The sequence below is a fragment of the Malania oleifera genome, chromosome 11, assembly GCF_029873635.1.
Source record: "Malania oleifera isolate guangnan ecotype guangnan chromosome 11, ASM2987363v1, whole genome shotgun sequence".
NCBI classification, from domain to species: Eukaryota; Viridiplantae; Streptophyta; class Magnoliopsida; order Santalales; family Ximeniaceae; genus Malania; species Malania oleifera.
In genome coordinates, this window is record NC_080427.1 from 26,976,345 (window position 1) to 26,993,290 (window position 16,946).

At 37.3% G+C, this 16,946-nt stretch overlaps 1 protein-coding gene across 1 annotated transcript; it reads right to left on the minus strand.

The window, feature by feature from the left end:
* Positions 1-308: 308 nt before the first annotated feature.
* LOC131167271 (uncharacterized) lies at positions 309-14,523 on the minus strand. The gene is made up of 7 exons (XM_058126000.1): positions 14,117-14,523; positions 12,885-13,160; positions 7,473-7,808; positions 7,331-7,377; positions 6,827-6,889; positions 774-906; positions 309-519 (listed from the first exon to the last, which is right to left on the minus strand). Exons 2-7 carry the CDS (start codon positions 13,042-13,044, stop codon positions 503-505), a joined length of 756 nt encoding a protein of 251 aa, XP_057981983.1. The 5' UTR covers positions 13,045-13,160; positions 14,117-14,523; the 3' UTR covers positions 309-502.
* Positions 14,524-16,946: the final 2,423 nt, after the last annotated feature.

Consider the following 16,946-nt stretch of genomic DNA (forward strand, 5'->3'; position numbering starts at 1 on the left):
TTGTGATAAGACTTTAAAAAACAGGTGTGCTTTAGGGCCACCACCAAAATTCATCTTCGTCCAAAAGAGCATATGTATTATTCAAGAGCTACCACAACAAACTACAAATACATGTTCTGTAAGCTGTAAGCAAATTTGAGAGTACAGTTCCGTTCATTCATGCCATTATAGAGAGGAATGACAAAACAGAACATGTAGCTTGCTTCAGATGGGAAAATACAGACATCTATCATGCCATGCTGGGTGATTGTAATAGCATTTTAGGGTTCTAATTCTCAAAGGTACTGAAATCAATAAGCACAGGGGAATGAGAAAATTCATTTATATCTTCTCTAATTACCAAAATGTTCAAGGCATACAAATAAGACATCAAGCTCCAAGGTTCTTGTATTAGAGCCAATGAAGGTACAACGGCAAAGACATTTAAACCAGCCCTGCACGAGCATATGAGCATATCGTTGCAGCTTCTCAACCATGGTTGACCAACTGACTTGAATCCCAATCACCCCTCTTCTGACTCTGCAATTACGAGTTCAAAAGTTAGAACATAACAAAGACAAACTATATAAATCAAGGATGCATCATCCCCTCCATTTTGTTATTAGGATGCATCAGAAGATTCAGCTGTGTTGGTAAAACATTCGCCATTTTGCATCTGGCATTTTCGGAGAGCTGTGAGATATTAGTAATCCAAACAATTTCACTTCTTTGATGCAATGGTGAGTACCAAAGAAGCGAATTACAGCAGATGTGGATACATAATGGACACCTACCATTTATTGCTTCCATATTATCTTCCTTGTACACACCAAGGGGCGATCCACGGATGGATAGGAGCATCTCACCAGGCTTAGGCAGTCTTAAAGTTTTTGGTGTCATCCCAACAGATAATCTACCACTAGTAACCTGCAATTAAAGTTGGAAAAACTTCAGGGATATCATGTGTTACAAAAGCAAACCTAAGAACCATGGAGAGATTCCTGCAGACTGCAGTTTTGAGGAATTTTCATCAGAACGTCCCTTGGGAGAACTAATGAGAGCAGCTTTCATCATCAGTATATTGCGCTGTCATTTATTAAATACTAACCATATGCTCTGTTGTAACAAATTTTCTGACAACACTACTTTCCTAAAAGCATATATATTTTTCCATCTAAATGCAATAATTTGTTATCACATAAGTGAACATCAACAGAGTACCAATGCAATATGTTGTTTTATGGATGATTGTGTTAAGATATGAAACTATAAGTAGAGTAAAACCAGCAGAATTATGATGCAAAGTGTCACGGGCTAAGCTTGTTCAGGGCATTATGCTTGCCTATGACTGCTTATCTCGTGTGTTTGGGATGGGTTTCCATCATGTAAATACTAGTGTAGGGTTATTTTCTAGTATTTATTTCATTGTAAGCCAAATAAGGCAGTATGACTCCTCGGTCACTCTGATGTTTCCTAGTGCTAGAGTGAGAATGGCCTAGAAAGCTCTTTAGGGGAGGGTGAGTGTTCATCAATCATTGTAAAACTCACTAGCAATTGTCAACGTACTTAGCCTACTTGCCTCCCTCGCTAAGTACAACATGTCAACGGAGGATTTGTTAATGAATTACGTTTGCTTCAATATTTACTGCTTGGTTGCCACGGCTTTCATGAATTGATTATTATTTCCGCTGCTATCTGATTGAATGTTAATGAAAGTGCTTCGTGGATGAAAGTTGGTAAACAAAAGGCTGGCTAGTTAAGCAAGAGTGCTTTAGCTAGCGCCGCACGGCCCTTCACAACGGTGTGAAAAAGGCGGACCGTGACATTTGGTATCAGAGCCCAAGTCGGTGACACTTGGTGAGAGCCCAAGGTTGAGTTGCTACGTGAATTCGATTGCCTTCGTTGTTGGGTTTGGAAAGCTTTGGTAAGTGACCATGGCACCAAACAATGCTGAGAGGATCAGCGTGCTGGAAGCACAGGTTGAGGAAACAACCAACACTATGGCCGCGGAGGTGGCCCAGATGAGGGGACTTGTTGATGAGGTGAGGGGATCACAAAAACATCAAGCAAGTTTGACAAGTGAAATGTCAGAGGACTTTCACCACACTGTGGAAACTTTGCAGGCCTGGATGGCAGATCTAGATGCAAAGGTAAATGTGATGGTTCTTGCTATGGGGAACTCCAACACTCCGGGAGTTAGCAAGACCAAGGTGCCAGAACCCAGGACGTATGGGGGTGCCCGAGATGCCAAGGAGTTAGAGAACTTCTTGTTTGATGTGGAGCAGTACTTTCGCGTTGTGAGGATGGCCTCAGAACAGGCAAAGGTGGATACTGCAACCATGTACTTGGTTGGTGATGCCAAACTGTGGTGGCGTACCAAGTACCGAGAAATTGAAAATGGAAACTGTGTGATTAATAGTTGGGCAGACTTGAGGAGAGAGCTCAAGGCCCAATTCTTTCCTGAGAACGTTGAGTATAATGTAAGGAGAAAACTGAGAGATCTCAAGCATACGGGGTCAATCAGTGAATATGTGAAACAATTTTCTGCTTTAATGTTGGATATTCGGGATATGTCGGAGAAGGACAAGTTGTTCTATTTTCTTGAGGGGATGAAACCATGGGCAAGAACTGAACTTCACAGGCAAAGGGTTCAAGACTTGTCAACTGCACAAGCGGCTGCAGAACGCTTGACAGACTACGCTGGTGACGAGACCGCTTCGTCCAAACGGTTTGGCGGAGAGGGAAACAGTGGAAAGTCTTTCAGGAATGGCAAACCCAAGAGTGGGGGAGCCGACCCGAAATAATCAACCTTAACGGAAGCTTCGTCGTCTCAAGGGTTCAACACACCCAATGGAAAGGGGAAGAGTAAAATTGAGTGTTTCTTATGTCGAGGTCCTCATAGAGTTTTTGAGTGCCCTCACAAAGCATCACTTAATGCCCTACAGGCTTCCATTGTAGAACAGGCAGTGGAAGACGATGGGGAAGAGGACGATGCCCCAAGGGTGGGTTCAGTGCGGTTGATGAACGCATTGGAAAAGCAGGCAAAAATACCAAAAGTTACACGAGCAAAAGGGTTAATGTTTGTGGACTTGAGGATAAATGGGAAGAGTACTCGCGCTATGGTGGATACGAGGGCTACTCATAATTTTGTTTCGCAGTTGGAAGCAAGGAGACTCAACTTATCCTTAGAGAAGGATATAGGATGCGTGAAAGCAGTTAACTCTGTAGCCCAGCCTACTCTGGGAGTAGCCAAGCAAGTGGTTATAAAGCTTGGACAGTGGGAAGGTCACGCGAATTTCACAACGGTGCCATTGGATGACTATCCAGTCATTCTAGGAATGGAGTTCCTAATGGGAACGAGGGCAGTGCTGATGCCTTCGGCTGGTTCCCTGTGTCTGATGGGAGATCACTCGTACATGGTGCAAGTCGTTGCAACGAAAGGAGACGACAGGAAGTCCCTTTCAGCCATTCAACTCAATGAAGGATTGGGTAAGGGTGAGCAGACACGTCTAGCCACGGTGGTGGTAGACAAAGAAGTAGGCCAAGAGCTGGAGCCTACGACCATCCAAGCGGTGTTGGATAAGGATAAAGAGGTGTTGCCGGATAAGCTGCCTCAAAATTTGCCTTTACAACGGACGGTGGAGCAAGAGATCGAGTTGTTATCAGGAGTGAAACCACCTACTAAAAGGCCATGTCGGATTGCGCCTCGAGAGATAGTAGAGTTGGGAAAACAGTTTGATGAATTGGAAGTGGGATGTATTCGCCCTTCCAAAACACAGTTGGGAGTATCGGTGTTGTTTCAGAGGAAACATGAAGAGCATCTACGGAAGGTGTTCGACAGGCTGAAGGGAAACAGTCTGAATTTGAAGAAGGAGAATTTCTCTTTTGCTCGGCGGAGCAACAAATTCCTTGGTCAAGTCGTTGAACAAGGTCGTATCCGGAGGGGTATGGAGAAGGTAAGGATGATTCAAGAACGGAAGATCCCCACGACAGTGAAGGAGTTGCGTTCCTTTCTTGGCCTTACTGGATACTGCAGGAAGTTCGTTAAAGGGTATTCGCGGAGAATGACTCCAATGACAGGACTACTGGGGAGGTATTATTGACCGCACACGCAGGATGATGTGGTTGATTATACCAAAACTTGTCTCACTTGCCAACAAGACAAGAGGAAGCGGAAGAAGTATGGTACTTTCATGGCTGCACCAAAGTACTGTTCGGCAGAGGGGACGACACAATTGTTCCTTGTGACTGTTGTGAAACATTGGGGTTTTCCCCAAGTTATTATTTGTGACCAAGATTTAATGTTCACTGACAACTTCTTAACAGAGTTTTTCAGGATATTCAGGTCACACCTTGACATCTCTTCGAGTTATCTTCGACAGACAGACGAACAGATGAAGAGATTCAGAGAGCTACTAGATGAGTACTTGCGCCATTGTGTCAATGACAACCAGAAGAATGGCGTGCAACTACTTGATGTGGCTCCATTCTGTGGCAAAGCCCAAAGGTGCTCAACTACCAACAAGAGCCCTATTGAGCTTGTTACAGACCAGCTGCCGCTGTTACCTCACACAGTGGGCGAGCCGTACAGACGAAAGAGTCGCAGGGCGTACATCTTCACCAACGAAGGGAGAAAGAATGCAGAGTTTGCCCAAGCCTATCTGGAGAAAGCTTCTAAGCAGATGAAGAAGTGGGCAGATCAGGAGAGAAAACCGCAATTTCATGTCAATTGCCTCAAGCCATTCAACGCCAACACCAACGACCTGAGCAGAAGTCAATCAAACAGCGCAGAGTTGAAGACAGTGCAACCTGACAGACATGATGTTGAAGAGATCCTTGCAGACAGAAAGTTCCTATCCTCAAGGAAGAAGCGGCAGAAGTTCCTAGTGAAGTGGAAGTGCCTTGATGATAAAGAAATCAGCTGGATTTCTGCGGAAGATTTGAAGCCATTCGTGGACAAAGTTGAAGTGTACCTATCGCCAAAAGTCTACGAGGACGTCGACCGCATAAGTGGGGGAGAATGTCACGGGCTAAGCTTGTTCAGGGCATTATGCTTGCTTATGACCGCTTATCTCGTGTGTTTGGGATGGGTTTCCATCATGTAAATACTAGTGTAGGGTTATTTTTTAGTATTTATTTCATTGTAAGCCAAATAAGGCAGTATGACTCCTCGGTCACTTTGTTGTTTCCTAGTGCTAGAGTGAGAATGGCCTAGAAAGCTCTTTAGGGGAGGGTGAGTGTTCATCAATCATTGTAAAACTCACTAGCAATTGTCAACGTACTTAGCCTACTTGCCTCCTTCGCTAAGTACAACATGTCAACGGAGGATTTGTTAATGAATTACGTTTGCTTCAATATTTACTGCTTGGTTGCCACGGCTTTCATGAATTGATTATTATTTCCGCTGCTATCTGATTGAATGTTAATGAAAGTGCTTCGTGGATGAATGTTGGTAAACAAAAGGCTAGCTAGTTAAGCAAGAATGCTTTAGCTAGCGCCGCACGGCCCTTCACAACGGTGTGAAAAAGGCAGACCGTGACACAAAGCTTGAGAGTAGATGATTCAAAATAAGCAGAAGCTAGTCAACGCAATGCACTTTTAGTGATTCTGGGAGGAATAACAAAGAAAATAAATATTTAACTACTTAATCGAAAAATTCTCAGGGTGAGTAGAATTTAGTACCTTCAGTCAATCATTCAGGCAGGAGAAATTGAAGAAGTGATGCATAGAGTTTATGAAAATTGGGTCAAAATGAATAAGCATGCTTAACATATCTGTACAGTTGAAAAATATCTCTATACACACACGCACACACACACACATACATACATATATATATATATATATATATATATATATATAATTAAGCTATAACACAGACTCAATTGTCCCCTAACTTCATTGCAAACTCACTCCCCTCCATCAATGGTGTCTGCAGCTTTTCCTACCAGTCTAAATCCAGAGATACCCTGACATTGATTGCTAAAATGCCATTGACCTTAGAACTTAGGAAACTCCTCATCAGATAAAAAACATTAGGATTCCTAAGCCCTTGGTATTCCTAAATGTCGTCGGTACAATGCGGAGCCTCATAAATGCAGGGAATATAGCTGAAAATCTCGTACAAACTCATGGAATGCAGGTTTCGGGCAAAAAGTAGGGGAAGTGGAGTTAGAATCATGGGTTTTTCAAATTATTTGTCAATTTTTTGTAAAATTAAATAATGTTAATTGAATGGTCAGATTTTAATGAAACAAGATAATACTCCTGTTATAGAATAGTGACTTTCAATTGATATTAGACATTGTAAAAAGGATAAGCCAAGAATAACTAAGACAGATGTAGTAAGAAAAAGGACAGGATTACACTACAACTTTTAGAGAATATTGCTTTAGGCCATGCAGAAATGGCAGAAAGGAATAAACATAGCCAACCCCACCTAGGGGACTTGAGGTTTGATTGTTGTTATCATTGTCTAAGGAATTTATCATAACTCTTTCCCCATTTTAAAATTATAACCCATAAAATAGCTTATTTTTCACAAGAAAGAAGTGCTAAGTTCCTGTAGACTCCCTTAAGAACTAATTCTAACACCCTAGAGAACATAGCAGACCATGCACCGAAATGACAGGGCATTCCCGTAATTGTAGTTCTAGTCACGTCATGCAACCCTTTAAGGAAATTACTTAATTTAACCAAAGCATCCAATGCACACTGTTTGTTTTTTCTTTCTGCTTCAACAAATAAAAGATGAATTGGGCTCTGAAGTTAAAAGCAACACATTGTAATGTCAAAAATGAAAAGCAAAACACAGAGAAAGAATGAACATGAACATGAAGCTACAAACCCCAGGAGTTTGGAGAGCGTCCTGCAGCCCAAGCATCTTTGTGTCAGATGGCTCCTCCAAAAACTGAAAAAGATGACATTTAAAAAATACAAGACTAATGTCAAGGTTGCGCTTGGATTGGATTGCACAATAGGAGACATTAATTAATTTTTTTTTTTTCATGAAATGCAAGATAAGTGCACATTAAACCCACTAATCAAAATTCAAACAAAAGGGCTTGAAGGCCTTCCAATTTTGAAAGCAAAATGGAAGAAGAGGATTTATATTGCTGACTCCATATTTTCTTTTCAGCTTTGTTATTGTCATTGTTGTAAATGAAAAATTGAAAGGAAAATATGCTATTAAAAATGAAAGGAGCATTCAAACAATGCTCAAAATAAAAAATAAAAAAAATTATATGAAAAAAAAAAAATTGCCTCATAATGACAAGGGAAAAAAAGGGCATTGAAACAAAACTTAGTTGTTTGCAAGTATAACAGAAATTGCAGGGGCTAGAGAATATACGAAGTCCCTCATCTGCAAACTGTCAGCACCTAGAAGACTTGTTTCCACTGCCATCAAGCAAATAACAAACGTAAGACACAAAGTCTCAGAGCTTCAGAATTTCAAGTAAGCTACACACACATCACAAGAAATTCACCAATACCTGCTTTGCTAGAAAATTCAACGCCAAAAGATGGGATTGCAGCAGAGCATTCGGGATAAGCTGTGGACAGCCGATGTAAAAGAGAAGCATGTATATTTCTTCCATCAGCATGGCTTGTGGATATTTTACCATCTTTATCCTTCCATTGCACTTCAAATTGTCCATATTTTCCATCTCTTACAATTGACAGATTAGGAAGATTTTCCCTGAAAAATTGCAGGACAGGAATCTGCAGCTGTTCCTTGTTAAAATATGAGCGAAGCAACCGCAAACCAGTCAGCAAATGTTCAATTTCCACATTACGAATAGCCATAATTGCAGTGCTTTGACGTTCGTCTGTATAATAAATGTGGGGAGAGAAAGCAATTTGTCTTTATATTAAATGAATAAAACTAGAACAATATAAATATTTAAAATCTGTACAGCTAAACTAATCAATTTTGAATTAGAAGTTATATCAATATATGAGACTTGACACGAGAACACTTTATAAGCTACAGAAAAAAAAAATGAAAGCAAAACAAATTTTACTGAGACAGAGGATATATACTAATGGAGAAGAGTCCACTATACTAACAAACAAAACCAGAAGAAGAAAAAAGGAAAAAACATACTACATACAACTACTTATATTTAAACCCTTCTTCAATCCCTTCCCGTTGTAATTGATAGTGCAATTAAGATTACCCAACCTTCTTCCTGCTAAAATCTACCAAACCCAAACCCATGGGCCATGGTATCGATCTGATCTTGGGCCTCAACAGACTTATCCCTTAACGTCCCCTCTAGAAACCAATCCTCATGCATGGCCACAAGTCCACTATCAACATTCAAGTTTCTTCGTCATTAAATAAAGGAATACTTTCTGAATCTGGCATCGGTGTTCAGCATCTCAGAGAAACGAGAAGGTTAATGAATGGGTTTTAAAAAACGTGTGGCCGTCAGCATAGCAAAAAGGTACAGGTGCAGCAGTTGCAGCCATCATGGACCTAATGTAACAGGTAGCGCATACTGCATCCCTGAATTAATTTTTTGCATAAGCAAACTTGTGAAAAACATATAGATTCACATGTTTTGATCCCAAAAATCAACATACTAATGCTTTAATGATTTTTTGTAAATTTTAACCAATTTAAATATAAAATTTAGTACAAGTATTATATGTCATCTTGGTTGTTTTAGCTGCTATGTATTATGGGAGTGACAATGTAATGGGATAACAAGGGGGAGATAATGACTCTACGTGTAAGTTGTAACTCTCCATGGATTTGTATTGATAAATACTGTTTTTGTTAATGTTTGTACTGTTGCTTTCTTGATTGAATAAATCAAGTAGACACTATTATCGTTGTGTTTTGCTAAGTATGATTGTGGTGCACTTTACTAATCTATAGATGTCTTCAGTATGGTTAACTCTTGCCTATATAACTGTGGTCGCCTTTAATTTACTACTAGTGTGACCACTGTTGAGACTTACGAAATTCTTGTGCATGTAGGCAACATGTGAGCTTTGGCTGACTCAGTTGGGGAAGGGTTCTCAATGAGTGCTGTGCAGCCCTCAGTGGTGTCGACACTTGCAGGTCCGTGATACTATGCAAGAAGAAGCATGCGTTTGCTATTTTTCACTACTTTATTAATTATAAATGAAGTTTAGGGCCCATTTAGTTGTGGAGAGAACAGATTTCGTTTTCCATTTTAGTTTTCCAAAGAAAAACAAAAAATTTAGCTAATTTTTCAGTTCTATAACATCTGTATAAAAAATCAACAATAATAAAAAGTTTTGGCACTATTTTTTTTTTGTGGAAATAGTTTTATTTTTCATTTCAAAATTTTCAAATAATTACAAAAATGGCACCTTCTACATAATTTTCTAAATTTATATAAAAATATATTTCTATTGTTTTCTAGATTTCTTACTTTAAATTGGGGAATGGAATTGGGATTTATAAAATTATATCGAGTTTCTTCTATATCCACATAAATCCAAATCCACTACCTCATATAATTTTTGGAAAATTGCAAAAACAAGTTGTCTTTTTTATAATTATTTTGAAATCTAAAAATAAGCTTGCAATCTTTTGACATCTAAAAATATAAAAATAAACAAAAACTATTTTGACAATGAAACAAACTCTTTATTTTCTAACTTTTTAATATGATTATTGAAGAACGAAGAAATAATCTAAAATTTTTATGATTCTAGAAAAACTAAAAATGGAAAATGGAAAAGTTTTCCACAACTAAATTGGTCCTTATAAATCTTATAAAAATAAAATAAAATAATTTTATATAATAAAATATAAAAATACAAAAATGTTCATATATGAGACAAACAAAAAATACAATAGCAATACAACATATTTTGTCTCCAAATTAGGTGAAAGAAAAACACTATTGATGAAGCCTCCTTTCGCTATCAAGAATTCAACCAACATGATTCAATGCCACTGCCTCCTGATTCTTCTCTGCTTCATTAAGAAACCTCTTTTATTCTTTGGTGCTGTGAAAAAAAGCCTAGCTACTGTTGCCCACTTGGCCCCACATTGGCACATCATATTTTCATACATGCTAATAATGGTTATTTTGGTCATTTAGCTTTATTAGCATGTACTGGTGCTATACTGGCAAGTGTGAGCGTAAGGGTATTATGGTCAGTGGTGTACTTGACATATATTATAACTAAGGAGAGAGACCTATCACTGTGATTAAGTCTTTCATTTTACCAAATTCTTCAACACAGTATCAGAGCATGATTCTAAGACCTAAAAACTCTAATTTCCACAGTCACAGCCAAAAACCAAAACCTAAAACTCTAAATCTGCTGCATTGTCATAGGAGAATTTCCAGCACCACCACAGGAGTGAAAAACAGCCAACAGATGCTGGAAATCACAGCAGTTGCAGAAATTTCCTGGATGACGCCACCACATCAGAAACACAAAAACTCCTATAGCTTTGCAAAACCAACACCACAGCCACCCACAGAGATTGCCGAAGCTATCCCCCACTGGGTTCCCATCACCAGAGCTCCTCCAACGCGCCCTCACATGCTGGTCAAAGCAGGCAGGGCCAATCCCACGCTCTAGCGTGTAAAGGTTATTTCTCACATATTTCAGCCCTAAATGGCTAAATTCCTCCTGCAGTGTTTGAATCCCTCTATAAACACTACTGAAGTTCTTGGTGATGTTTTTTGTCCAAAGATCTCACAACTTTTAGCTGCTCATATGTGGCACCCATGGAATGATTGTTTGCTACTTCCTGAGACTGTTTGTCAATGTTTATTGAGTTCACTGGGGCCTGAAAAAGTGGCAATTGTTGTGTATGTGATTGGTTCGTTGTATGTTCATGGCTTGCTCCAGTTTTTGAAGGTTGTGCATGTTAGGATGGAGTCCATGAATTCCAAAAGCATGTTTTCACTGTGTATATCTGATTTGTTGCTATATCGAGTTTTGCATGTGTTGGGGTGGAGTCCCCAAATCCCAAAAGTATGTTCCCCTTGTTAGTCCCTTGCTCGAGCATCAGCGTACTACAACGATCTCAGAGGAGGGTTATTCATGGTTCCTATAGTATCTAGCATCCAAACAAGCATCTCATCACATTGCATCTTTTGCTCAAAAAGATAATCCTACAATCTGTATGTTACAGTATCTCCCACTAGTCCCTAGGTCATTAACCCTGTTGCAGCTAACCATATGACAGGTGTCACCAACTTCTTTTCTACCCTCTAGTATCTAAAAAATCTACCTCAAGTTAAGTTACCCTTACCGATGAATCCACTACTATAGTTAAGGGGATAGGAATAGTAAATCCCGCTCCCTCCATCCCTCTTTCTTCTATTTTGTTAGTAAAATTACAAAGTCACTAAACTGTTTTGTAACCTTTTTTATTGATTCTGTTGTTATTCAAGATCTGAAGACAAGGAAGAGGATCGGCTCAAGACATGAGATTGGTGGAATTTACTACTTTGAGTCGCTCTCTCCTCCTATTGTCTGCAGTGCCACTGCTATACCACATAAAATTTATTGACGTCTTGGTCATCCGTCATTAGACAAGTTAAAACAATTAGTTCTTACTTTGAGTTCTGTCTGGATGCAAGTGTGAGACTCGTCAATTAGAAAAGCATAATTGTGTTCCCTTTGCTTACTGAGTCAATACATAGGCAGTTAGCGCTTTCATGTTAGTCCATTCTGATGTTTGGGATCCTAGTTGTGTCACGTCAAAGTTGGGGTTTCGATACTTTGTTACATTTGTCAATGATTACTCTAGAATGATTTAGTTGTATTTAATGAAAATCATTCTGAATTGTTTAACATCTTCTGCATGCTTCGTAGTGATAATGCTGAGTACTTCAACACTCAATTCATTACTAAGATGACTAACTCTGGTATGATCCATCAGCCATCATGTGCCCACACTCCACAACAAAATGGAATTGCAAAGCAGAAAAAACAGACATATTCTCAAAAACACTCAAACCATATTGTATCAAATGAATGCCACCCAAATTTTTTGGAGTGACTCCATGCTCACTGCACATAACAATTCCCAGAAATACATACATCATAGTGCAACAATTTAAATATCCAAAAGAAAAATAAAATGAAAATGAAAAATACCTTCTATAAAAATATAATTACACATCATGAAACACTATGCGAGTTGAATGAATAAAATAATCACTCATGAATGAAACCTCTTATACTGTGGGAAAATGCCCGTAGTATTTTTATTAATATATACACATTTTATGAGGCTACATAGATAAAAATCTTCTGTCGTAGAGTCATACACTAATGCACTAGCACATGAAGCAATGTAACTGATCATATTTTATGCATCATTGTGTAATTTTCATGTGGATTTGACTTGCCTTACCTTTTCCAACCTTTCATCTTGTTGGCTTGATATGCACCATCACCTCTTTCATGAGGCTAGGAAATTTTAGGGCATGTTTAGTCATAGAAAACAGCTTTCATTTCCCATTTTCAATTTTCCAAAAACTACCAAACTTGACCTTTTTTTTTCCCATCATTTATGTGGAGATCTTGGAGAATACTAAAAATATGTTCACCAAATTTCAATACAAATGTTGGAAAATTGGAAAACAAGCTGGCATTATTGTAAAAGTTCTTTTGAAAACTGGAAATGGAAAATGAAATTTTTTTTACGTAACTAAGCAGGTTCTCAATTTATTTATTATTTTTATAACAAAAGAAATTTCTTAAGGAAGAGAAGACAAAAAGTCCTCAAAGAAAGAACCAAGAGAAAAACAAAAATAAAAGAAAACCAGCACAACTAAATGCATAGTACAAAAATAAAAACAGATGACCATCAAGAACAGCATATGCACACAACATACCATTTTTATGCAATAGAAATAAATAAAATAAGTCGATGGAAATCAAAAGCATACCTTCCTGCCTGAACTCTTCCTCTTTCTTCCTAATTTCTTGGCATTTGATTGCCTCTTCTTCATTCACAACTTGGGGCTCCTTTGCTTCAGCATCATTTACATTCCTACCGGGTGATGAAGTAGGCTGTTTAACATTTTTCTTAGCTCTTCGTCTTGCCATTTAAAAGAAATAATATTATCTTTTACGAATTGGATAAAATGTCATTAGATGTGATTTGTCTTTGCACAAGCAAGAAACTAGCAAAAGTCATCGACCGATGAGCCTTAATTTAACACCTGAAGTAAAACACAAAATAAATATATGAGCTAACATTCTATTTTTCAATCACAATGACGCATAAAAAGAGTAAGAGAGCAATGACTCTTTCTAAAAAAAAAAAAAACCTACATTTTTTTTTCTTTCTATATAAAGAATTTTCCCTCTCACTAGATATCTATAAAATCTCTCTAGCTTTTGGTCCAGGGATTGAACATGCAGGTCAATAGAACCTAGGTTTTTGATTGTTAGATGTTACTGCTTCATAGGACCTGTCCTTTGAACTAGAACTTACATTTTGCTCAAAGAATTGCATTCTTATTCATAACTATATTTTTAGCTTGATTAACCATTGTTAATTTGATGATTTGGGTCTTCTAACTGCATATAAAACATAAATCTCTTTGGATTCATGAAAACTGAATGCCACACAATCCCCATGACCCTCCTATTTTAGTGGTTATTCTTTTGAAGAGCTGCTTAATAATAGGTCAAATGGTGAAATCAACAAATTAGAGGCAGGAAATATTTTTTTTAAATTATGGTTCACTTAGGGGAGGGGAGTTGTCTCCAATTTCTAGGAAGTAGTTGAAGGTCAACTCACTGTAAGTCTTCTAAGATATATAAGTGGTTTTCTACATTCCAAGAGCAAATTAAAATAAATGTGAGACTACTTAAATGAGGAGATTAAAGAATCAAATAAAAAATAAAAAGAAAAGTTTCTTGTGATCCACTTCTGTTCATAACATTGGAAAAATAACAATAATATATGTATATGTATGTGTGTGAGTGCAACCACCTCTGAACATTCATGTTATGCCGACGCAGTTGAAGAACAATTTAAGGGATCGGCAGTTTCATAATTTCAGCTCTAAATTGGTTCCAATATTTTCTACACATTCACGTATATTTGGAAGAATTTGAACTTGTAAAAAGAAAGCATTTCTCAGAATTAAGCTACAATTCCAAACTTCACCTCAAAATCAGCAGACAGAGTTGCAGCACCCAAACGCCACTGAACTGAAGAAACCACCGCCGGGAGAACGTTGTTTGAACAAAGTCCCAACACTTCCCGAGTCCCAAAACCCTACAAATCAGTTGCTGAATCGCTCAAATTGAACAATTTCTGCAGCGCAAATAGAGCCCAAAACAGAAAAGAAAAGCCCTAATCACTGCGCCCGAAACGCACCGCTTCCAACCAGATATCCCAGAAGCTCGTCTCCGCACAGAGAAGCTGAAAAGAGAGGAGAAAGGAATGGGAGAAAGTGTGGAGAGAGAGAGAGAGAGTGGGGAGAATCGGGGAGAGTCGGGAGGGAGTTCCTCCCATCTTATAATGGAATCCTCGCCCCCACTCGCATTCAAAGGAAGTAGCATTCCCATTTTATAAAATACTAGTACAGAATATTGTTCTTCGTTGAACTTTATAAATAAAAATTTTTCATCTACAACATAGCGCGGTGAAAATGCTAACACATAAAAAAGAGCATTGAAGGTTGAATTTACTCTATGAGTCAACAGGAATCATTGATAGTGAGAGTTTATTTTCTGAGTCAGCAGAAATCATGGATAGTGAGAGTTTTCTGTGAGCCGACAGGGACCGTAGATGGTAATGAAGATGTGTCCCGAGGATCGGGCTGGCCGAACGTCCAACTAATACACGGAAGTCATGTCCGCATTCCAGACATTACCTGATTAGCGAGACATAAGGGGAGGACGTTTATCTGTAAGTTTGGTGTTGTACTAAGAGATCCGATAGGCTTGTTGGTGGCTGGAGTTCTTATGTAATAAAAAAAAAACATAAATAATTTAATTTAATAGTATGAATATTTAAAATATATATATATATATATATATATATATATGTAACCAATTTTAGCACCAAAATTTCGAACATCTTCATTGTTGATTAAGCATTTCTTAATTTATTAAAGTTTTAAATTTCAAAATGCAAATCTGTATACTGAATGATACAATAACTTTCATTCCAATATTCATACAAATGAATAGTAACAATAATATAATTATAAAGTATGAGTTTTATATTCACAAATTAAACTTTAACGCAAAATACATATATATATATAATATTTAAAATAAAATTAAATAAATAAACAATCAAAGAAATTCAAAATTTTAAATAGAAAGTGGTTCATCTGCTTTTGCCATCTTCTTCCTTTCCTCTAATTAATATGTATCCAACCAACTTTATGTCGCAAACCCTTTTAAAGTAATAAAATAATGTCAACTTGTAAGAAAATTTAAATAGGTAAAAAATTATCCTTCAATATTAACAATTGACATTATACGTCTCAATCTCATACTATACACAATCTAACTGTACTATCATACAAATTAATAAAATAATTTTTTAATAGTTTGATTATTTGAAAAAAACCACACACAAAATGTTTAGTTTTGTGAATGAAACAAAGGGATTTAATAATAAATTAAAGTATGAGTCACCAAAATTTTTGAAGCATCTCCCATTTTTTTAGGACATTTCACATCTACAAAAATTTTTAAAAAAATTTATATATAAATCACAATATTCAATTTCAAATTTATCAAACCTTAACTTCCAAGCAATTAGTTAGTCCAACAAATAAATTCATAAAGATGGTTTTTAGTTGTGATCGAATTTATAAAGGTAGATTGCCTATATATCCTCCATTAGGGGAATCAAATTTGCATATTCAAAATATTTTCAGAGGCATGATTTTGGAAAACATTTTGGTGATTATTTTGAGAAAACAATTAGAAATCCTTAAAAATACTTACACTCTTATTGAAAGATCATTTTTTATTGAAAAATTGATTTTTTAATGAAAACTTTGTAGAACAAAGATTAAAATCGAATTAAAACATTATGAAAATTATTTTTCCATTGTCAGTCCACTTTATGGGTGATTTTTTGAAAATGATTTTTTTATCATTTGAAATTGAAAAAGTTGTGGATTTTTTTGTGGGAAAATCACATACCCGCCTTGAAATCTGGGTTTGAAGATTTGAAAAAACATCAAATAGGCACATCATGGATGTATGATTACAAGAAAGTTTGGAAAATCTTATAAAAACTTGAAAATTTGTTGAAAATTTGTATAAATTTGCTTTTGAAATGAAAAATGATGTAATTAGTGTGATCTCAAGAGGCGGGTGAATTGGATATTTAAAAAATATTCCGAGGTTCAATTCTATAACGCCCCGATGCTCTAGGTGGGCTCGGAGTGCTACTAAACATATATAACATACATATCTCTGATACCATACATACACAACCAGCCCAAAAAGGGGAACATGTGTTCCATACTGATTTGTATAAAACATACACAGCGGAAAAACATACATCCTTTAAAAAGTTATCAGAGTTTTTAACTATTTCCCAACATACATACATCCATACTCCGCTATTACTATGACAACCCGAATGAAAATGGAATTTAAATTATAAAGAGGGAGGAAAAATGGAAACAGGAACAAACGGAAAACTGCCAAGCTTCGTCGACGAACACAGGGTTTTGTCGACGAAGGCCTTCATGATTTCGTTGACGAACACAGGGCTTCATCGACAAGAAAATACCGAGAGGCGGTTTGGGTTATTCTGAATTTCGTCGACGAACACAGGGCTTTGTCAACGAATTTACTGAAGGATTCGTTGACCAAGTGACGTGTCTCGTCGACGAATCTGGCAGTATAAATAGTGAAAAATCGGGATATTTTGTCATTTTCAGCGCCCCTCTCTCTCTCCTCTCTCTCTCTCTCTACAACTCTCTCTCACTTCTCTTTTTGATTCCGGGCCAGTTTTATGC

Coding starts and splice junctions, on each gene's coding strand:
- LOC131167271 (XM_058126000.1), bottom strand. CDS start 13,044: ATGGCAAGACGAAGAGCTAAGAAAAATGTTAAACAGCCTACTTCATCA. Junction 7,809..12,884: donor GGAAGAGTTCAGGCAGGAAG/GTATGCTTTTGA, acceptor TTTATTATACAG/ACGAACGTCAAAGCACTGCA. Junction 6,890..7,330: donor GTTTGCAGATGAGGGACTTC/GTATATTCTCTA, acceptor CATCTTTTTCAG/TTTTTGGAGGAGCCATCTGA.